The 24534-nt window shown below is 44.0% G+C and overlaps 1 protein-coding gene across 7 annotated transcripts in view; it reads right to left on the bottom strand.

The window, feature by feature from the left end:
* Nucleotides 1-24534, bottom strand: part of slc12a7b (solute carrier family 12 member 7b) — an 86731-nt gene that overhangs the window by 59298 nt on the left and 2899 nt on the right. The window contains exon 1 of one of the 7 annotated variants that reach the window (XM_052504655.1): nucleotides 16126-16587. The exons of 5 other annotated variants lie outside the window; for them this stretch is intronic. In XM_052504655.1, the coding sequence (XP_052360615.1) occupies nucleotides 16126-16240 (115 nt within the window). In that variant the 5' untranslated portion in view covers nucleotides 16241-16587. Of the gene's footprint in view, nucleotides 1-16125; nucleotides 16588-24534 lie in introns of those variants that run through there. One more of the 7 variants, XM_052504667.1, reaches the window with a different exon arrangement.

The following is a 24534-nucleotide window of genomic DNA, read 5'->3' as shown; positions in this document are numbered from 1 at the left end:
GATTTCGGACGTCTAGTAAGGGACCGTACATTTGCAATATGGACTTTCTCACTAACCATACAGGTACTGCCGAATTCTTCCCTTAAGGTATGGAAGGGTGGCATGAGTGCTGGAAGGGTGGCCTGAGTGCTGGAAGGGTGGCCTGAGTGCTGGCCTGAGTGCTGGAAGGGTGGCCTGAGTGCTGGAAGGGGTGGCCTGAGTGCTGGAAGGGTGGCCTGAGTGAAAGTGAAACGTTTGGGAATCTCTGCTCTAATCAGGAAAGATTTAGACCTGAGACACCAGGTGGGTGCACACAAAAGAGCATTACTCCGGACCTCGTGAGGCAAGATTTGAATACCCATGCTATAAAGTCTATGTTCCAATATCCACAATTGCATGCCACCTAGAATGCAATACATGGCCAACACTGTGCATTACCTCATTCTAAGTCCTATGTTTAGCTAGTATCAAAATTGGAAGAGCAACCGACCCACAGCAAAAGAAACCTTCCAAGTCAGAAACCAGGAATATTGGTGAACATCCCTCTGCAAAACGAGTCGATATTCATGCTTCCTTCAAACAGAGAGGAGTAGGAAGACAAGAAAGAAGGGAAACCGTGCACCTGTGCTGTGTGACTGAGCTTCAGGTAGCAGTGAACTAATAGGGAGGCCAAGCGTCTCAGTCTCTATGGTAATAAATGGCCACACACACACTATTTATAACCGCTAAGCTCCCCTCAGTGGAAGCTCTGTACAGTAAGCTTCCTAGCACTCCCAATGTTAGTTTGCCTATGGTTCACGATAGAGAGAGACAGAGAGAGAGACAGAGAGAGACAGAGAGACAGACAGAGAGACAGAGAGACAGACAGAGAGACAGACAGAGAGACAGACAGACAGACAGACAGACAGACAGACAGACAGACAGACAGACAGACAGACAGACAGACAGACAGACAGACAGACAGACAGACAGAGAGACAGACAGACAGACAGACAGACAGAGAGACAGAGAGACAGAGAGAGAGAGACAGAGAGAGATAGAGAGAGACAGAGAGAGACAGAGAGAGAGAGAGACAGAGAGAGAGACAGAGAGACAGAGACAGAGAGACAGAGAGACAGACAGAGAGACAGAGAGACAGAGAGACAGAGAGACAGAGAGACAGAGAGACAGAGAGACAGAGATACAGGGAGAGAGTCAGAAACTATTCCCTTCAATCGCTTTACCTCGCCTTACTCCAACTCAAGCCCAGTACAGACATCAAATGTCATCCCAGGTAAATAAATCCACTTAAAATACCAAGTTTGGAAAACGTATGCACTCACAACTGTAAGTCACTCTGGATAAGAGCGTCTGCTAAATGAATAAAAATGCAAATGTAAAACATTCTACAAGAGAGAAATGAACACAAAACAAAAAACATAAAGCCGACAACTACAGAAAACCTATAGAACACCATAGAACGCTCCGTCAATAGCCAATCAATAGGTTAGTACAGCAGCCTTTGCAGCCCATGATAACTAGGTAGCAGCCTGCATCTAGGGGGTAAGAAAGTCAAGCGTAGCGAGATAGAAGTCTGACTCTAGGGGTAAAAAAAAATCCTCCAGGTGAGAGTCGCCCAGGCACTTACCCCTCCGTCGCGACTGCGAGCCTTCCCCTTTGCTCCATGCTGGAGTGGAGAGGGCTGAAGGGGGAGACGTCCCTGTAGTGCTGCTGCTGTTACGGGGTCCCAGGTGATGGAGGAGAGGACGGGAGCTGTGTGGCTATGGTAGAGACGCTACGTCGCTGAGCGCTCTGTGAGTGAGGACCAGCTCAGTGTGTGTGTGTGTGTGTGTGTGTGTGTGTGTGTGTGTGTGTGTGTGTGTGTGTGTGTGCATATATGTGTGTGTGTATATGTGTGTGTGTGAGTGAGTGAGAGAGACACTGGCTGATGGAGATGGCAGCAGCCACGCATCCCAGCCCCCACCCCACTCCTGATCATCACTGCCTCACACTCTCTCTCGCTCTCGCTCTCTCACACACACTCAGAGGGGAGGAGCAGCAAAAGAGGGCAAGAGGAAGGCAGGAAGAGGGAGAAAGTGAGAGTTGGAGAGAGGATGAGTGAGAGAGAGACAAGTAGGAGGGAGGGAGAGATGTGCAGCTGCTCCTCTACCCATGAACAGCTAGTGCTCCATTATATTCCAAGCCTCTGAACAGAGGAGAAACAAGGGTTTACATTACCACACACATCCTGCAGGCAGACAGTACAGACACTTGCATCCTCAGAACACAAACACAATTGCCTACATGGTAACACACATTCTGTCCTAAATGCCCACAAGGGACATTATCCACGATCTGCCTGCCTTGAAACAAAATGGAGACCTTCGTGGAAAGCCCGTGCATGGCTAAGCAAGTGCCTCTCGTCCATGACAGGTCAGATTCATTACAAAAACAGCAAAAGCTAGAGTGCCATCAATGACTGAATATTTTGCATCAAGCAAGGTTGATAAAACAAGGGCACTTATCGCAAGAATAATGTGAGAGTGAAGTGGAGAATTGGGTTTGAGAACATTATGAGTTTAACTGTCGTTGGACTTTCAGTTGACTTTGCAGTTGGATGTTTGGAGTATAGAAGGGGATGATGCCTAGTGTATGGTGCCTGCACTAGGTGCCGGTGCCTGGGCTAGGGTGCCGGTGCCTGCGCTAGGGTGCCTGCTAAAGCTGATCAATGCAAGTTCTACTAGGGTTTGACATTTAACAACTTAGCTCCTGGACTCTATGTTAGTCACATGGTACTGTAGGTGTCGGAGGTGGACAGTTGAGCTGTAACCTCACTACTGGGACTTAGTGAGGTGAGCCTAATCCCAACCTTAGATCAATGTGGTCAAAACAACCACACAATAAAACAACAGGACAACGATACGATAAAACATTACTTTGCCGTTTGACACTCTCTCTAAATCAGTTGATGTATTGCAACAGACTTCTGTGCAAAACAATAGAACCCAATCTAATAGTATTACCTGTAGCAAGAGGACATGGTCTGGTAAACTGTTTTTCCCTATAATTTTCCCATGAGAAACAGTTGCATATTCTAAGAACTTTTTTACCTGACTTTTCAAGCAAAAGGGCTGTCAATGAGAGTGTCAGAACAGCCCATAGCCTAAGTCGTCCTAGGAAGAGTTTAACCAATCTGGTTTGAGATTTAGAATTCAAACGGATGCCAACATGGTGGACTGGTTTGCCAAGCGTTGTACCTGTAACCGTGCAGAGAGAGAAACTGTAATGCCCAAGTCCAATGCCCATTAATCACCCCTCTAAAACCATGTGAACTAGACAGTAAATCACTTAACCAGATTAGCCAAATCCTGTCCTTTTAATAAAACACACCACTGAACTCTGTGCTCTGGTAGGGACAGGCAATATAGAACACCATAGAACGCTATGGTGGGAACTATGGTGATCACTGGTCAGAGGCTGAACAGTAGTACGAGAACGACCTGGCTTTGCCATACAGTCACTGGGACTGGATTGACTGCATCTTGATGTCCCCTCTGAAATGGCCTTGGATGAACTACCTACACGTTGTCATTGAAGCAAAACTGAGGAGAGTTTGACTGTCAACCTAAAGTATAGACTGTGCTGCATAGTGGGCATATATAATGAGGTGAAAGAGAGATACAGTGCGGTCACCAAAAGTGAAATACAAAAAATAGGAATGCTTTGGTGAGTAGAGGGAGGGAGCTTGGCTTACTGAGGCTCTGTCAGGTCTGTTGTACTCTGTGAAGCTGTAAGCTTTTAAGACTATCAGGTAAATCACTGTTGTCCATTACGTAACAGTGAGTGAGTGAGTGACCGAGTGAGTGAGTGAGTGAGAAGGGATGGAAGGACAGAGAGAGAGAGGGTGGGTCAACTGGGGGCGATGAGCTGGAGGCTCAATGATGCTTAAACCAACTGACATCAATTACTCACACATACATCATAATGCAAGCAGCATCGACTATAAAGAAGTTACATAGCCTAATATATCTACTAGCGTATTTAATCCCAAAACTCCTCCTTGTAACGTTACATAGTGCTCCTCCTTGTAACGTTACATATTGCTCCTCCTTGTAACGTTACATAGTGCTCCTCCTTGTAACGTTACATAGTGCTCCTCCTTGTAACGTTACATAGTGCTCCTCCTTGTAATGTTACATAGTGCCTCCTCCTTGTAACGTTACATAGTGCTCCTCCTTGTAACGTTACAGTGCTCCTCCTTGTAACGTTACATAGTGCTCCTCCTTGTAACGTTACATAGTGCTCCCTCCTGTAACGTTACATAGTGCTCCTCCTTGTAACGTTACATAGTGCTCCTCATTGTAACGTTACATAGTGCTCCTCCTTGTAACGTTACATAGTGCTCCTCCTTGTAACGTTACATAGTGCTCCTCCTTGTAACGTTACATAGTGCTCCCTCCTTGTAACGTTACATAGTGCTCCTCCTTGTAACGTTACATAGTGCTCCTCCTTGTAACATTACATAGTGCTCCTCCTTGTAACGTTGCATAGAGATGCAACTGAATGGATCCTAGGCAATTGCTACAAGTATTTCAGGGCAGTAGGTTGTCTCAGGGCCGTTTAGTTAGTCTGTCAGAGAGAGAGATGTGTCAGGCCAGCGTTATGTGAGCAGAGATGAGCAGACCATTACTAAGGCCAAACAAACCAATAACCACTCTCCCCTTTGCCCAGGTGGGGGTTGATCCAAAGAGGATGTAGGGTCTGTTGAAAGTGTTCAGGCTAAATTAAAATGTCTGTGATGCTTTTGTTCAACTCACGGATGGAACACAATGTTTCTATGGTTTCCTCTAAGAGAAGTGTTCCCATACTGGCTTGATTAACTTTGTGGCCTCTTATGAAATACAATTCTACCATGATAGCTATGATCTAATTTACTAATATAAATTGCATGAAATTGGATACATTTAAACATAAATTTGTTCAGTGAAAAAGTCTTTGTTTTATTAATGCCACAAGAGACGTTCTTTCATTCACACACATTCACAGGAATAAAATATCCCATCAATAAAAACTGTTAAAAGATAAATTCTTCAACAAACAATAGGTCTAAATAAAGTCATGACTGTGTTTGGTAAAATAAGCCAGCAATGAAAGCGTGTAACCTCAACTGATGATTGAGATGCTGAAATAAAATGGTTGTGAAATTTGCCATTGCATTTGTGGGAAAAAATGTAGTTCCTTAAACTGGTGAAGTCACACTCATCACGTGATAAAAATCATTTTTTTTAAATCCTTTTTTTCCCTTATTTTTCTCCCCAATACTTTATTTAAAGATTTTCAGAACATCTTGTCATTAACTCCTGAGAGTGGTAAGGAAGAAGTTTACACAAAAGTCACAGTATGCCACTCATTCTCAATAGATTCTAAAACACAAGGGTTAATGGAGAGATGGATGGGATGGAGAAAAGTCCAGGTTTCTCCAGAGGGTGTCACTGTTAGGTAGGTCGGAGATGCTTCAGGTACTGGGGCGCGTTCAGCAGGACGCAACATTTTGGAACATTCAGATAGAAATGGACTGTTGAATAAGGAATAAGGTCGGCTCTATTCGTGACATTTCTATCTGCAATGTTCAAGAGTGTTTTTCAACTGAACGTGGCCCTGGTGCATGCAAGCACACATACACACGCACACTTCTTAACAAGAGATTTGTGTCATCGTGATGAAAAGCACGATTGCACCAAAACCAAGGCTACTTTTTGTCCAAGATTGCCCTCTCAATAAGCATCAATGCAATGTACACTTCCTAACGGGATTTGGCAAAGCAACGAACAGGGATTTGATCGGCTCAAGTAGGAACCAGGTGTTTTCCAGTTTCCCCTTCTAAATTCCAGAACCCATGGTTGTCACAGCAGCCAAACCAGAAACGTAGGAAAACAAGCTGCGGGCTGACCACTTTAATAACTTGACGCAATGGACGGAGTGAATCAGCAAATTTACCAGGACTCAGGAGAACTAGTGGATGTTCCTCTCTAATAGATTTGAACTTGTTAAACTAAGGCAACAAACAAGAGAACTACAGTTCCCACTTCATTTGGTTGCATTATCCACAGTCAGTGGATCTCATTAGTGGGCGTAATGGATGTAAAACCTACTACCTAATGCCCCGTAACACTTCCGGTTCTCTTGTTTTCCCAACTCAAAACTATCTAGTGAGAATGAACAACAGAAGAATGTCAACAGTGTCGATCGAAGACCACTTAGTGGTGGGAGAGTAAGAATGGCAGTGTGTGGGGTCTGTACTGTCCACATTAAAATGCAGTTAAAGCCATCCACAGGCCCTGAGTGGAGTCAATGTCAGAGGAGAAATAAACCAGCATCAGTAGTATAGCCAGCACTATAGCCACACCCAGGAATCTAAACAGAAGAGCACAGAGGGAGGACAGAGAAAGCAGAAGAGTGGTGCTGTGTGTGTCAAGTCGGGAAGCTGATGAAGAAGCACGTGATTCTCACGTGCGCCCTGCTGCTGGGCCGGCCTCCAGAGAGAAGGAGCGAAAGAGAGGAGGGAGACTGAGTGAGGGCGAAAGAGAAATAGGAGAAATAGGGGGAGGGCAAAAGAGAAATTAGGGGAGGGCAAAAGAGAAATAGGAGAAATAGGGGAGGGCGAAAGAGAAATAGCGGAGGGCGAAAGAGAAATAGCGGAGGTCGAAAGAGAAATAGGGGAGTGCGAAAGAGAAATAGGGGAGGGCGAAAGAGAAATAGGGGAGGGCGAAAGAGAAATAGTGGAGGGCGAAAGAGAAATAGGGGAGGGCGAAAGAGAAATAGCGGAGGGCGAAAGAGAAATAGGGGAGGGCGAAAGAGAAATAGTGGAGGGCGAAAGAGAAAAAAAGACAGACAAAGCCAGAGAGATAATGAGATGATGAAAAGCTATGCACCAACCGGGAGACATGCGTCTCTCTCTCTCGCTCTCCCACCTTCAGTCCCAGGTAAGACTCTAAAAACACTGCCCAGTGTTTTTAGTTTCAGACTGGCCTAGTACAGTACAGAACACACATCTCATTTCTCTCCTAACCCTCGGGCCAGTCTGAAACTAGTGGAGTGAGAGAGACAGAGTCCAGACTGAGCGATTTTCACTTTCACCAGTGGAGGATGAAGTGCATTTGATTGTTTTTGAAGTAGGTTACACGGCCGTTTTGTAATTTAGGCCTATAATTCTGTCATCATAATAATGACATTACATACGGTTGCTATGAGCTGACGTATGCCGTCATTAGCTGTTTATGACATCTGCTAGACTATGTAAGCCCTTATGACAAAGGGTTCAAGCATGTAGAGATATGGTCATTCAATCAAATGTAGCCTATTGTTGGCTATTTTATACTCAGAGCAGGTTGGTGTTGAGCCATTTCCTGAGGATATAGCATGGAAACCAACTTGTGTTAAGTAATAGTCTGCCAATGTGAGGGGGAGAAACATGCAGGAGGCTTATCAGTTGTGCCACATTGAGGGTCAAGCACCCAGGAGGGGGGCTTTGTGGGGCGGGTTCATAGGGCTTTAAAAAACAGAATGTGTGATTGGAGGAGGCCACCGTAGCTCTCTCGTCCCAGACTCTCAACAAATCCGTTCAACCGCTTACCAACAAACCACAGTGATACAGAGCCTGTCAATCAAATGAGTGCGAAAGCATTCGCAGCCATGTTGTACCAACGTTACTCTGTGAATCTGGATGGGGTTGTGTAACCTGTCGCTGTGTGTTTGTGTGTGAGAAAACCCTCAGTGCTGATGACATGAAGGGATGTGGTGGGGCCTACGGATCAAGGCCCGGGTGAGGGGGGAGAGAGGGGGAAAGGCTTGAGGGTGGGTGCCATTATTCAGAGAACAGAGATACCAAAGAGAGACTCTTCATTCATAACCGCATACACAACCAGCTTCCTGTGCAGTACACACACTTCCCCTACAGCAAACAAGTGTAAGAGGCCATGCTCTTTTTGTGACATGTGACTCCCTCCCTTTCTCCAACTGCAAACAATCCCAATGAACACATTAGATTACGCAATCCTCAGTCGAGGAAAGGCACTCACAGAAACACCTTGCATCGGTGTGTTTGTTCATAGAAAACACACCAATCACTTGCTCTAACACCACTGGGTCTGTCATGTCAAATAAAGTCCCCCTGACAAAAAGTGCTCGATGTGTTCTAGCTTCTGTTGCTAGGGCTGTTGATAAAACTGGCAAAATTTGGACCGGATTGCGTAATGAACCAAAGCGTCCGTTGCTATGCTGGTTGCTTGGCTCTATTTGACCTCGTAGATGTAGCGAAGGAAGGAGGACGCGGGCAGTTCTAGTTCCATTTCACCACATAAACGCTCGCCCAGTCCACACAAAATTATTACCTCAGAATTGCTCTCCAATGACGGTGTTTTTGTCGGTGACAACCTGCTGACTACCTGCTGCTTCAGAAAAATATTGTTAAATAGGAAGAAATTATTTAAGCTGTTTTTAGATAGATTTTATGTTGACATTGCAAGCTACTTCCCTCAGCCTGCCTAGTCAGCTAGCTATCCAGACAGACAGTTTGATTTAGCTAACGTTATATAGCTTGCTAAGTGTTATAGTAGATTTCTGTTTGTATGTAGCTTGCACTTTAATGGTATCCCTCGAGGAGATTTTATTTTTATCTTTCCAACCAGGCGAAGTATTACGAAGGCATCACTGATCTCGACAAGAGGCGCAACATTCGTAAGGGGGCAGGGAAATTCTCAATTCAGGGTAATGTTAAGCAGTTCATTTCTATTAGATATCTGGAAGGAGTTAAATACAACCATTTAACAAACATTTTTCATCTAGCTAGTTGGTCATCTACATGTTGCTAGCTATACATTTAGTTATATGTCTGTCATATTGAGGTATCTAGCTATAAGTTAACCCTGATCAATCAAATGGATAGGTGTAAGCAATTATGGTAACTTAAACTGCCCTTAACGAGTTGTCTTCGCTAGACAGAGAGAGAGAGAGAGGAAGAAAGTGAGAAAGAACGTGACAGGGAGAGAGAGAGGTGGGAAGAGAGTGAAAGACAGCAATATTTGGAGAGAGAGAAACAGAAAGACAGCAGTGCAAATGTACTTATTTCAACAACTCTACCATCGACTGTCCGAGACACCCAGGAGGTATCCCATCCACCAGATCCAGGTCGGATCAGTCTGATACTCTGTGTCAGAAGGGGACAAGCTTAAGGTAGGCTATACTTTCAAAAACAGTTGAAAAGTACATATCGCCCCTCCTTAACACTTCACTAATCCATCAAATGTTCTCACAGGTGGCTTGTGTCGGACTGGAGGAACAGGGGCAGGTAAGTCCAGTCACTGGACTAGAAGACACGAGTGAGGTTCTCATCACTAGTGTCCAACAGGGGCAGGTAAGTCCAGTCACTGGACTAGAAGACACTAGTGAGGTTCTCATCACTAGTGTCCAACAGGGGCAGGTAAGTCCAGTCACTGGACTAGAAGACACTAGTGAGGTTCTCATCACTAGTGTCCAACAGGGGCAGGTAAGTCCAGTCACTGGACTAGAAGACACTAGTGAGGTTCTCATCACTAGTGTCCAACAGGGGCAGGTAAGTCCAGTCACTGGACTGGAAGACACTAGTGAGGTTCTCATCACTAGTGTCCAACAGGGGCAGGTAAGTCCAGTCACTGGACTGGAAGACACTAGTGAGGTTCTCATCACTAGTGTCCAACAGGGGCAGGTAAGTCCAGTCACTGGACTAGAAGACACTAGTGAGGTTCTCATCACTAGTGTCCAACAGGGGCAGGTAAGTCCAGTCACTGGACTAGAAGACACTAGTGAGGTTCTCATCACTAGTGTCCAACAGGGGCAGGTAAGTCCAGTCACTGGACTAGAAGACACTAGTGAGGTTCTCATCACTAGTGTCCAACAGGGGCAGGTAAGTCCAGTCACTGGACTAGAAGACACTAGTGAGGTTCTCATCACTAGTGTCCAACAGGGGCAGGTAAGTCCAGTCACTGGACTAGAAGACACTAGTGAGGTTCTCATCACTAGTGTCCAACAGGGGCAGGTAAGTCCAGTCACTGGACTAGAAGGTAAGTCCAGTCACTGGACTAGAAGACACTAGTGAGGTTCTCATCACTAGTGTCCAACAGAGGCAGGTAAGTCCAGCTGCTCTCTGTGGCCGGATGGAGGACCTTCGGGAGGTCGTTCCTCCATCACACTCCTGGTGAGACAATTTTACAATTGATCATGCTCAAGCTCTTTTGCAGGAGCAGCATCCAGAAGTAGGCTTCCTCGCGGTGGGAGGCATCGCCATGCTGTCAGCAGTACCAACACTGGCCCAGGGGTTTGCCCAGATAGTCAATCTCAAGGCTAACCACTGGGTCACGGTAAGTAACCTCCGCTGCCAGGTAGGTACTGTTAAGGTGTATGACTCCAGTGGTCATGACACCACCCCAGAGTTTCTCTCACAACTCACCGCTCTTTTATCTTTTCCAGGGACCTCTGTGACTGGAGTGGCCAGCAGTCCAGCAGCAGTAGTTGGTTGGTAAGTACAGTTGAAGTCGGAAGTTTACATACTCCTTAGCCAAATACATTTAAACTCAGTTTTTCACTATTCCTGACATTTAACCCTAGTAAAAATTCCCCATCTTAGGATCACCACATTATTTTAAGAATGTGAACATGTCAGAATAATAGTAGAGAGTGATTTCAGCTTTTATTTTTCATCATATTCCCAATGGGTCAGAAGTTTACACACACTCAATTAGTATTTGGTAGCATTGCCTTTAAATTATTTAACTTGGGTCAAACTCAGGTAGCCCTCCACAAGCTTTCCACAATAAGTTAGGTGAATTTTGGCCCATTCCTCCTGACAGAGCTGGTGTAACTGAGTCAGATTTGTAGGCCTCCTTGCTCACACACGCTTTTTTAGTTCTGGCCACAAATTATTTATGGGATTGAGGTCAGGGCTTTGTGACGGCCACTCCAATACCTTGACTTTGTTGTCCTTAAGCCATTTTGCCACAACTTTGGAAGTATGCTTGGGGTCATTGTCCATTTGGAAGACCCATTTGCGACCAAGCTTTAACTTCCTGACTGATGTCTTGAGATGTTGCTTCAATATAGCCACACAAATTTCCCGCCTCATGATGCCATCTATTTTGTGAAGTGCACCAGTCCCTCCTGCAGCAAAGCACCCCCACAACATGATACTACCACCCCCGTGCTTCACGGTTGGGATGGTGTTCTTCGACTTGCAAGTCTCCCCCTTTTTCCTCCTAACATTACGATGGTCATTATGGCCAAACAGTTCTGTTTTTGTTTCGTCAGACCAGAGGACATTTCTCCAAATAGTATGATCCTTGTCCCCATGTGCAGTTACAAACCGTAGTCTGGCTTTATAGCGGTTTTAGAGCAGTGGCTTCTTCCTTGCTGAGCGGCCTTTCAGCTTATGTCGATGTAGGACTCGTTTTACTGTAGATATAGATATTTTTGTACCCGTTTCCTCCAGCATCTTCACAAGGTCCTTTGCTGTTGTTCTGGGATTGATTTGCACTTTTTGCACCAAAGTACGTTCATCTCTAGGAGACAGAACACGTCTCCTTCCTGAGCGGTATGACGGCTGCATGGTCATTTTCTGTAATTTTCCAAGCTGTTTAAATTTAGTGAATTAAGTGAAATAATCTGTCTGTAAACAATTGTTGGAAAAATTACTTGTGTCATGCAAAAAGTAGATGTCCTAACCGACTTGCCAAAAATATAATTTGTTAACAAGAAATTTGTGGAGTGGTTGAAAAACTAGTTTTAATGATTCCAACCTAAGTGTATGTAAACTTCCGACTTCAACTGTATATAGCACATGTATCGGTATTGTATTGCAAGTAATGTTTACAAGCATGTAAATATTTGTATATTTTTCCAATAGTTTGCTGGTAAAATGTTGAAACTTGCTCGAATTGGCTGTAAATGTATACATTTGCATACTAAATGTATTCAATGGAAGTTACATTTTCAATTGACTGATATTGATTGTTCAGCTGCCGAGTTCCTTACTGGTCCTTAACCCCCCTCTCCTTAGCCATTCATTTTTTGTGCCCAATTCCAAATCAAACTTCAGGCCAGGGTTGGTATGGAATTGGACATTGGTTTCTAGTTAACGTTTGCATATCTGGAGGTTCTAGATTTGTGTATGTAATATGGCCCAGAGCCCATTACACAGCAGGGTTGAGTCATCACCATATCACTACACCTATCCATGCCCCATCAGGTCAAACACTAAAGATTAAAGGCCGTAATTAAAATGTTAAAAAACCTTGTGGGTCTGTACCTTGACGTCGTGAGAGGGCTTCCAACTAAACCAGGCCCATGTTATTGAACATTAAGTATCCTCTTTGTTTTCTTCTCCATCCCACCCCCCCTGACTGAGACTGGCTGCCTGTCAAGGACAAGTGACAGGAAGAACTCGCCGCCGCACCAGTCTCTAGATTCTGCCTCTTCTCTCTCCTCATTCTTTAACTCTCTCTCCTCTCCCTCCAATGTTTAAGACATTGATTTCATGTTGTTGAAATGTTAACAAGGCACCAAAAGTGGTTTGAAGTAATGTTATCATCATTACCTAAACAGATAAATTATCACGGAAATCAGCTTTGTTTAACATAGCGGGGATGAAAAGAACGTCATTTTGGCTGTAATGATCATCCAAATTTCGACGCATTAGGTCATTATAGGATACAAACTAAATTGAAGGAAGGTGCTTTCACACAGAGGTATGGTTCCTGAGTTAATTAATCAATTAACATCCCATTATGCTTACGGTAATGTAGAAAAATACCGGGCAGGCCATTATTTTGGCTGTGGGAGCAATTATTAGGAAATGGAAGACATACAAGACCACTGATAATCTCCCTCGATCTGGGGCTCCACGCAAGATCTCACCCCGTGGGGTCAAAATGATCACAAGAACGGTGAGCAAAAATCAAGAGAACCACACGGGGGGACCTAGTGAATGACCTGCAGAGAGCTGGGACCAAAGTAACAAAGCCTACCATCAGTAACACACTACGCTGCCAGGGACTCAAATCCTGCAGTGCCAGACGTGTCCCCCTGCTTAAGCCAGTACATGTCCAGGCCCATCTGAAGTTTGCTAGAGAGCATTTGGATGATCCAGAAGAAGATTGGGAGAATGTCATATGGTCAGATGAAACCAAAATAGAATGCTGAGTTGCATCCAAAGAACACTATAACTACTGTGAAGCATGGGGGTGGAAACATCATGCTTTGGGGCTGTTTTTCTGCAAAGGGACCAGGACGACTGATCCGTGTAAAGGAAAGAATGAAAGGGTCCATGTATCATGAGATTGAGTGAAAACCTCCTTTCATCAGCAAGGGCATTGAAGATGAAACGTGGCTGGGTCTTTCAGCATGACAATGATCCCAAAGAGTGGCTTCGTAAGAAGTATTTCAAGGTCCTGGAGTGGCCTCGCCAGTCTCCAGATCTCAACCCCATAGAATTTTTTGGGAGGGAGTTGATTTGCACTTGCCCAGCAACAGCCCCAAAACATCACTGCTCTAGAGGAGCAGTAATAAATTCATTAAAAATCCTACAATGTGACTTTCTGGATTTTTAGTTGGTACACTTCATAGTTGAAGTGTACCAATGATGAAAATTACAGGTTTCTCTCATCTTTTTAAATGGGAGAACTTGCACAATTGGTGGCTGACTAAATACTTTTTTTGCCCACTGTATGTCAAGGCCCAACTCCCTATTAAGACAGTATGTTGGCGTGTTCGATATTTTGGCAGTTACCTGTACATAAGATAAATCTTACAGTAGTTTCAGGGTGAAAATACACATCGGGGATACTGTACTACACAGGACTTTAGACAGACAGTGTGACTCTGGCTGCATGCTTATCAATTGGTAACGGTTACTGCACATCTACAGTACATAGCAGGAGTACTGCTAGAGATAACAACACCACCACTGCAACAGAGAGTCTGGCGAGGTAGCCTGGATTTAAACTATACCAGACCTGGGAAAAACAGGAAGCAAATGCCTGCAGAGATACACAACAGATTGAACACTGTGCCTACTGGTTTTTTGTATTACAGAATATTTCACCTGCTCTGTACAGTGACTATGTCCATACTGGTAGGTTATAGCCAATCCATGTCAAGGAAGGCCATACACAAGCATGGTAAATCAGCTAGCGGCAACCTCATGTTAAAAATCATCCAACTGCATTGTTTTTCATGTCCACTGAGCAAACATGCCATCAGCACAGGTTATTTTGGTCAATGTAAATCCTAATTGGACAAACATGAAAAGGCACTGCTTCTCATTTGGGGAGAACTACATTTAGCTCAGCTCAAAATTCAGTTTTATCCAAACCACAAAAGATACCGGTTTATAGAAAGGGCTGTCTTTTCCAAGCTAAGGCCAATGGAACTAGCCCAGTTGTTTAGTTTGGCTGGCTAGTGCAATATGCTAAAAGCACGATGACTTTAGCTTCGTAGACCTTTGAGTGCAATGCATAAGTGCATGCTACATCTGAAATGGTTTACTTGTACCCTGTTATTCAAATGTCTTTTTTTCCCCTTCTTTTTTTGTTGAGCTCAGGAATAATTTGACACAGATGTCAGCTTTGTGTTCAGTTCCAGTTTAAATACTCCTAAAGAATGAGGGAGAGGCAGAAAGAGACAGACAGAGGTGTTGCTTGCCTTCCCAAAATATCTGGTGGGGATGTGAGCACAAAATATTGGGGGTAAGACAATACTCACAAACACCTGAAGAAGAGGTCATGATTGTGTCAAATTTCCCCATGTTTTTCATGTTGATCTAACCAAAGTCTAGTATTGTTATTAAAGGGGAGTGAGTGTTATATATGTACTATAAAGCAGAAACCAGACCCATTAGCCAACAACTAGACCAATCAATAACACTGGCTGCTATCTGACTCTTGCTTTCTCGCAGTCTGAGAGTCAACAACATCAACGCATGGAGTTTCAAACCCCTTCCCAACAGACAGACCCCTGCCAGACAGCTTATATAACCCACCATAATGGACACCACTCTTCTTCCCAGTCTGTAGAATCTCACACAGTGGGCGGCCGTAATTGTGCGTCGCGATGGAAATTAGGGAGGAGGACCCTGATTGGCCCTCGCCTTGTGAAACAGTAGGAAAACTAAAAAACAGTAACAACTGTTTGGCACAACAATGGGGGCTCTGTGCAGTTCGTTAGCACAGACTTGTGGGAAGTTAAACTTAATGACCTTCCCTCGTTAGGGCTTGTAATTAAGAGTTGCTTCTGGTGTTGAACATGGGAAAGATGATGCAGTGGAACAGCATACTATATAATAATAATACAATTTAGCAGACGCTTTTATCCAAAGTGACCTAGTCACGCATGCATACATTTTACATGCTCTACCCACTGAGCACATGGCATCCCTGGGGTAAGCTGTATAGTAGCAACACATAGTAGTTTGTAGCAGTACGCTCATGGAACAAAAAGACACTTGTGTCTTATTATGCCTCTGGATGCTACGGCTAATTATTTCTGCCAAACGTGACTGTGGAGAGACTGAGGGAAGGGAACAATGAGACGAAGAAGTGTGGCAGCGTAGCACTGTTGAAGTGGATCAGAGAGAGAGAGAGAGAAAGACAACGAGAACGAGAGAGAGAGAGAAAAGAGAATAAGTGGGAGTCGTGGCAAAAAGAAAGAGGCATCGGAAGCACTTCTCTCACTTGAGTGTGTTGAGAGGTCCAGAAGGGTGTGACTCCATCTACTTCATTCCCAAAACCCGCAGAAACACAGCCTTAATGACACTAAAACAAAAACCCAGTTCAGCTCAAATGTACAGCCAAAGCAATTCTATCCCTAAAATGACCTGGCCAATTCTTTATTAGGGTCAAGAAAGTGACATGCTTCAACCTTTCCCTTATCAACCATCACCTTCCAATATACGTGATCCAATACCTGTATCTGATAACACAACCATGTTCATCCAATATACGACAAAACACAACTACAGAGTCATGCTCAGCCGCAACTTAGCAACAGATACTCTAGCCCATTGAAGTAACGTGCTCATCTCCCTTGTAGGGTGGAGGGAGTAAGTTGTGTGGAGAGCAAAAGCCCCCAAAATCCTTCTCTCACCTGGGAAGGGGGCATCCTCGTCTTCCTCTCTGAAAACATTGTTGTCATCTACATCATCGTCCTCCCGGGACTTCCTGCCATCCTTCACAGGAACCACTGTGAAGTTTGTAGGCATTTTCACACCATGTGCCTGTCAGCGTTTTGCCTGTCCCTCTCTTATCTCTCTCTCCTTGTTGGTTCTGCTTCTCGCCTCCTCTGTTCAGTTGTTTGCTTTGTTTTTATTCTAGGTATCTCCCTCTCTGTCCCTCTGGGCTCGTGCTCTGCCGTTGGTTCGAAGTTCTCCGTTTTTACCCCTATCGCTTGGATACCGGGTGCCCAATGTGACCAGCCCTCCCTCTCCAAATACGGAAACGCTAAACTGCCCCGCCCTGTAGAGGAAGGCATGGCTCGAGACACACCATAACGTCTCGATCTGCCCGGGGTCAGCTGTATTTCACATACTCACTGCACAACACAGTACTGTCTGTGTGAGAGCACAGAAAAAGGAAGCGGACAGCATTGATAATAGAGTTACACTGACGGGGGTGGGGTGACATTACTTCCTCTCCTTGGTCCTCTAAACCACACACCCTCACAGAGAGAGAGAGCTGGGCTGTGTCACAGACACACAAAGAGGAGGAGGAGGGTTTGGAATAAGAGCCTATGTGGGGTTATCACCCCAGTGAGAGGGGTAGCCGCTGGTGAAACTGATCGTCCTGCTTATCTCTGCAGTGTGATTCAGAAGGGTTAGCAATGCCTACCAGACAGCCCCTTCAGGCAGCGATGGAAGGACACACTCTCCTCCATGGCGCCTGGCTTGGAGAGGTTTAGATAGTGTGCCCATGTGACTCCACTGTCTACAACGTTGCTGTGTGTGAAGCAATGGGAACTCTCACTTCACATAAATTACCACAGAAAAGTATTGTGTTACTGTTAAATCATTCTAGTATTGTAACAGCCTTTCCCTCAGCAGGTAGAATAACAGCCTCAGGCCAGTTTCAGCCCCAAAGGAGGCTGACAGAGAGTTCTGGCAACAAGGACACATCTGGCCTATTCTCTCACAGCCGAGTCAAACACAACCGGAACCCCTCCTCAGAATATCACCAATGTTCAGGGGGATCAAACCGGCTCTGAATACTGGAAGTCAGGGGGGGCTCTGGAAGTCCAGAGAATAGATGTTACGAGAGCAGCACTCTCACTTGCATATGAAGCAGCAGCCCATGTCCGTTTCAGGAAACAAAGGGTACTGTAGTCACGTACACAATGACTGCTCAGGGTCAGTGTGTTTCTTCAGTTCAAGTGGTGCTCTGCTGCATTTGACTAGCCAACAGTGGCAAGAAAGAGAATCTGTCCATGGTGCCACTTCAAACTGCGTGTCAGTTGTAAAACTGAGTATGTGCAGGTAATGACGTTTTTCCTGTCTTTAGTCCCAGCATGTAGAATATCCTGAAAATGTCCTGTTGACTGAACATTGATCTGTTCAGCTTATGTGTTCTTCACACTTGTGAGTTGACGTGCACAAACAGTTGCACTCGTCTGTCGTGTCCGATACATGTTCTGGGAATCAGTGATTGCAAATTGCATTAAGCAGGCAGTGAGGCAGGCTCTGACAGGGGTGGCCAGGAGCGGATAATATTCCTCCTCTTCCGGTAAAGAAGACTAGGCCTCAGCAGTGCTTTAGCTACCTAGGCTAACAACTGGGAGGTAGCCTAGAGGATGAAGACGGGCAGAAGCTAACCAACGCTTTGCTCGGTTTCTTCTGTCCACATCTCACAAGTGTTTTCCACCAGTACAGAATGGTCACATGCATAGCCATGTTCATCCCTATCAGTTGGTCTGATAAATGTTGAGAACGCAAATCCTGTTTTCAAGGAATCCCGTGCTATTGTGGACTCGAGAATTCACTGTAGCATGCAGACTACCTAAAGCTGTCTTAGTGTAAAACGCTCCAGAGATCCAGAGTTACACACTCTGCCAGTGTGCCACAGCCTGAGGGGCAGAGAGGGAGATCATAGATGATCCATCTTAGAGACGAGAGGAATGTCTAATCATGAAGGATTTGACTTTGTGTACGGAGAGAATCCCTCTTCGCATTCTGAAGTCATTCCAGGGTGGTTGGAGGGTAAGGAAAGGCAATCAGAGGGGGGATATTGGAAAATACCTGGGAAACAAACAATCTACGGTGACTATAGATGTGGCGGATGCACCCAGTGTAACTTCACGTTCAAATGCAACGTCTATTACGGGCAAGGCCATACAGATTAAGTGCATCATTACATGTTCAACAGAAAATTTGATATATTTGTATTTGTGATCTATGCCATGTAGGAAAAACCAAAATTGCTATGAAAACAAGGATAACAGAACACAGGAGTAATATCAGGACCCTTTAACCAGAGAAACCCTGTGCCTGTGCATGTCATGGAGGCTCGTCACAACATTAGCATCGAACATGTTAAGACTCCTAGCAGAGGCGGAGATACTGATCATCTATTATTGAGAAGAGAATTGTATTGGATTGACTGTTTGTGTACCATGTCTCCTAGAGGTCTGAACCAAGAGTTTGATATCAGACGATTTCTTACCTGAATGTTAATTTACTTTGATTTGTCTTGCCTTCCAGGTTACCCACTTGGTCATTTTGTAAAGATATATTATTTTCTGAAACCATTACATGCACCCATCTCATTGTTATATCAAGGCAAAAGGCGAGACCCACATGCAGACACAGGAGGCAAATGGTTGGAGTCTTACAATGTTAATTAATCAAAAGGGGTTGGCAAGAGAATGGTCGTGGACAGGCAAAACCAGGTCAGAGTCCAGGAGGTACAGAGTGGCAGACAGGTTCGTGGTCAGGCATGTGGGTACAGAGTCCAGAAACAGGCAAGGGACAAAACCAAGAGGACTTAAAAAAAGGAGAATGCAAAAAGCAGGAGAACGGAAAAACCACTAGTTGACTTAGAAACATACAAGACGAACTAGCACAGAGAGACAGGAAACACAGGGATAAATACACCGGGGAAAATAAGCGACACCTGGAGGTGGTGGAGACAATCACAAGGACAGATGAAACAAAACTGTCACGTTTGCACCAACCATGCGTAACGTGAGGTGAAATGTGTATATTTTGGGACGTGAACACTCAGTGTGTTTGACCTGACAAAGATCCATGTCGAAGCGTTGTCAATAAAGTGGTGAATTGGGAGCTTTAAGAGTGTGCGGGCCTTCTCGTTCTAAAAACAAACAATCTACGACACTGTTGGAAACAACTGAACAGGGCTATGTGGCCAAAAGGGTCAAAGGTCACCAAAGGGTTAAACAGTGTCACAGATCAATGTGTTGAGGTCACATAATTCCATCCAATGTAGGTCAACAAGTAACTCCAAGGTCTGTTCCCTAAGGTATTATTATTCCTTGTGTATTACCAATAACCTATACCGCACCTGTGTCTCCTTTAAATAGGCAGGGCAGCATGAGAAGCTATCAGCCATCTTATTTTGCATTACTCTGGCATGTACTTGAGGTGAACTATGAATTTCTCCTGCGCTCTGGTAACATTTCCATAGATTTTATTGATGTCAAATTCCCAGGAGGCTGCTGAGGGGAGAATGGCTAGAAAGGAGCGAATGGAATGTCACCAAACACCTGGAAACCATGTGTTCGATGTATTTAATACCATTCCAGCAATTCCACTCCAGCCATTACTATGAGCCCGCACTCCCCAATTAAGGTGTCACCAACCTCCTGTGGTCAAAGTGATGATTAAGTAGGTGGTATATAGGCTACATAAACAGCATACCAAATATAAATTGAAGCTGGAAGCCAATGCATTGATTGGAGGGGAAGGGTGTAGGGGATGGGACTTCAAGAGAAGGTTACTACCTTTCAGAGTAAGATCTAAAAATACTATCCTTTGCCCATTCCTGGCACAGCAGATTGTATCGTATTGCTTGCCCTGGCCGGAATGTGGAATATCGAGCGATGGGGAAAAACCAGAAACACAGAGAGAGATAGGGTTTCTAATGGATCCACGTCAAAGTACAACCCAAGGACAGTTGGCCATGTCTATAGACGGCGCTTTCTCAATGTTTATTTACACTTCCTTCCTGCCCATTGAGAAGATTACAGGCCAAGTCAATTACCCTTTTCCCCAATATCAAGAGGTCCCTGCACTGAGATCTGTAACCCAAAGAGACAGTACAAGGGAGTTGTTGTGATAGCAAATAAGCCCTCAGCTGTAATCTGCTACAGCGTGTCTGACAGCAGCCCTATAAGAACATAACATCTTGTTATGTTAACATAATGTACAGACAGAGGTGGTTCTCCATTTCAAAACAAATCTTCCATGTGACGTTATGCTGGAGGATTTAGCCACCCCCTATCCTCAAGAGTAAACAGGACCAGTGCAGGATTTGGGATGAATGGTGGCACACTGCTGCTCCTCTCTGGACATGAGGAGAATCACACCACCAGTATATGTACTGGTACTGTACCTTCCTTCACAAGCTAGCCAATAGGAACACTTATATATATATATATATATATCTGCTCTAGTCACATCCTGGTGGAAAATGAGGAAAGCTAATAAATTAAATGGAACCCTGCAATAATCCAATGGAAACAATCTATTGGCTATGGTGTATATTACGCAGCTATAAAACTCAATACAATTCCCCGGAAAAAATGACAGAGGAAAAACGGCAGTAGGCATAACTGCCAGGCGGACCAGCCATAATTCAGAAGCATTCATATTTCATTTGAAAAACAAATCCATGCTGGCATATGAGTTTTATCCCAAGTCAAATTTTCCACAGGTTTAATGGCGAAATAAAAAAAGCTCTTTGGTTCTGTTTGTTGGCAACATTTGCATGACATTTTTACATGTTGAGAACAAGACTCATAAAATCAGCCCAAAGCTGAAAAGGGCTCAAGTCCAGCCAATTAAATTGACACGAAATGAGACACCAGACCAATCAATCCAGTAAATGTTTGTTAGGCTTCCTCTTTTACAGTCTACGGATTACTGTGTCACCTAGAAATGTCCCAAATCTGACGTCACCCCATTGAAGTTGACATTAAAAACCGTTAGGTAAGAGTTATGATTAAGGTTAGGGGTTAAGGTTTAGGGAAGAGTCATCCCAAGGATCCCGAATAGTACTAACCAAACAATCAGCTGACAGAACTGTGTGGCCTCACACTGATTTCCCCTTGTGAAGATTACAGATTGCAGGCTGTGGAAAAACACGTTTATTCCATTTCAAAACACTCAAGACTGGTCTCTCTCTCCATGAGCAGGGCCAACTGTATGTACAGGCTAAATTACAGGAAGCTCTGTGAAACAAATGAGTCACAACACAGCATGTGTCTAATGACAGTGACTGTGTTGAGCCATCAGTAAGAGCTGAGCACTCCATCCAGACGACTGAGTCCTCATCAATCCCTTTGTAATCTCTGGCATCCCTGACATCTGGAGGATGTATCCTATGTATAGTCTCTCCCAATCCCAAATGTGCAGTGTTCAATGGGAGAGCAGCATGGTTGAGATTAATGGTCAATTCCATTTCAAATCCATCTATTTCAGATATGAATTGAAATCCCTATTAAAGAAGCTCTATCAATTAAGTCTATTGATAACTGATAGAAATCTGCCATAACTGCTGGTCAAAGCACGTTTAACACCACATAGGGCTCAAGAGAGTTAAGACATTATCTTTGACATTTTGTAGTCACATATTTTCTCTATTTCCAAACTCCAATGTCTAAGGACTAAGAAACAGCCCTGGAAAGTTTTTTGTTTGTTTGTTTTAAGTATGGTGTGCTCAGGAAAAAAAGCGGAAAAAGTACTGGGCAATTGCACAGTAACGCTGAGACCTTTTCACTTTAAAATGTATGCCAGGCAAAAAATGTTGATTGCCACTGAAAATGTTACTAAAACACATTTACTTGAGGAACAGTGCAGAGACTAAGTTTGGTAACAAAATGACAGTAAAATCTCCCTCAGTTTTTTTATGTGACACCTTGAGTTTGAAAAAATCTATTTTGGTTATTGAACTGCGGAATGACAGCAACAGAATGACATGAGTAACTGATCTGTACTATACATTAATGCATCATTATGAACATACTGTATTTCTTCATGGTGATATATCCTGAATAGATACACAAAGGTAGAAAAATGTCAAATTCTCCTATTATTCTACACACCGGCTATTATTCTAATGAGCTCGTCTCCCAAACTACCTTGGAGGGTTTAAAGCTTGGGGTAGTCAACTCATACAAGTACTTGGGAGTATGGCTAGTTCTCTCAGCACATATCAAAGCTGCAGGCTAAAGTTAAATCTAGACTTGGTTTCCGCCTCTTTCGACACAGCTGCCAAACTAACCCTGATTCAGATGACCATTCTACCCATGCCAGATTACGGAGACGTAATTTATAGATCGGCAGGTCAGGGTGCTCTCTAGTGGCTAGATGTTCTTTACCATTCGGCCATCAGATTTGCCACAAATGCTCCTTATAGGACACATCACTGCACTCTATTCTCCTCTGTTAACTGGCCATCTCTGTATACCCGGCGCAAGACCCACTGGTTGATGCTTATTTATAAAACCCTCTTAGGCCTCACGCCCCCCTATCTGAGAGACCTACTGCAGCCCTCATCCTCCACATACAACACCCGTTCTGCCAGTCACATTATGTTAAAAGTACCCAAAGCGCACACATCCCTGGGTCGCTCCTCTTTTCAGTTCACTGCAGCTAGCGACTGGAACGAGCTGCAAAAAAAAAAACACTCAAACTGGACAGTTTTATCTCCATCTATACATTCAAAGACTTAATCATGGACACTCTTACTGACCAGGGATGCAAACTGGCGAGGGCCCAAAAAGGTCATAGTTGTTTGTTGTTGTTTCACTGAGACATGCAGGTTTTAACTAATTAAACAACAAAAAACATGATCTATATGATCAGTCTCTGTGTGTAAAATAAAAAGTGGTTCATGTGAACCCAACTCACAGCTAAACAATGTAAAGAAAGCAATCCAATGTTATTTGTTGCCTAGACTTTACAGAAAATGACACTCAAGTCTTGAGAAAAACACAATACACTAACATTGCAGTTAGCCATGACAGCCTTTATAATAGAACGCTTGTGGTCACACGCATCTAAATATTGCACCTGGGGGGAAAAACATCTTAATGTAGAAATAGAATGAAACAAACAGGTATTCTATTTCTGTTCTAATATAGTGGCCATTATAGCAGACATCAATCAAGTGGCTACATTTGTGCAAAACTAATGTTCACAGAGTAAAAAATGTAATTAACTGTCAGTGAGGGGGGATTAACTGTCAAATTCAACACAACAAAAGCAATATCTTTGGGCTACACTGCACATTATTACATTGTACACTTTCTGCCTGTGGACATCTGTTCCACAATGTGCCAGCAAAGCATGATACCCTTTGCTGGCATAATTGATCTCTTTCAGGCAGAGAGTACACCTGCAATACTCCTTTTTAATCCACTGTATTGAAAGAGAGAAATTGTTTGGCGTTTCTTTCAACTCCATAGTGGCATCCAGCTTAAACCAGGTCCAGCTCCATCTACACTTGATCCCTGAATCCACTTGTTTAATGAGCAATGCCTCATTTTCACCTAATTCTCTCATTCTGAAAATGAACCACATAGTGCAGAGGGAAAACATTAGTTCACATTTAGTAGTTAGTTCATTAGCTAGTTAACATTTTACACAGATTGCCAGGGTCCAGTAAGCAACTAAGACATTATAGCCCGAGGAACGGCAAGGAGTCGTATACCAGTTAATACTATAGCGAGTCGGTTAGGTTACTAATGTTAGCTCATCTGATGTTGTAACGTTAGCTAGCTAGCTGTCTGATTTCATTAGACAGCTAATTTTCAAACAATAAACTCAATTATTTGATCAGCTAAGTTGGCTAATGTTTCTCAACATTTTTCTGGCTAGCTAACGGAGAGTTCGATCCAGCTACCACTACTATAGCAAGATACTTAACAATGCTAACAATACTTGTTCCACCACACTTTCTCCCTCAACTCAAACTTTACAAATTCAAGTTGTTTTTCGGTTACAGTTTTTCGGTTAAATAAATTAAAACAAACAAGATCAAATTTGGTTGGTCAAGACCAGACCAAAAAATCCTAGACATCTATGTTTCACAAGTTTGGACATTACAGCACAGTACAGCACAGTAGAGTTCAGTACAATACATTTCATTATACTGTACTCTACTCAAGTCTCAACTTGGCCTCCCGGGTGGCGCAGTGGTTAAGTGCGGGTGCCAGCTGTGCCACCAGAGACTATGGGATCGCGCCCAGGCTCTGTTGTAACCGGCTGTGACCAGGAGGTCCATAGGTCCGACGCACAATTGGCCTCGCGGCGTCTGGGTTAGGGAG

Source organism: Oncorhynchus keta, chromosome 4 (genome assembly GCF_023373465.1).
Source record: "Oncorhynchus keta strain PuntledgeMale-10-30-2019 chromosome 4, Oket_V2, whole genome shotgun sequence".
NCBI classification, from domain to species: domain Eukaryota; kingdom Metazoa; phylum Chordata; class Actinopteri; order Salmoniformes; family Salmonidae; genus Oncorhynchus; species Oncorhynchus keta.
This window is presented reverse-complemented; position numbering and strand designations above follow the sequence as displayed.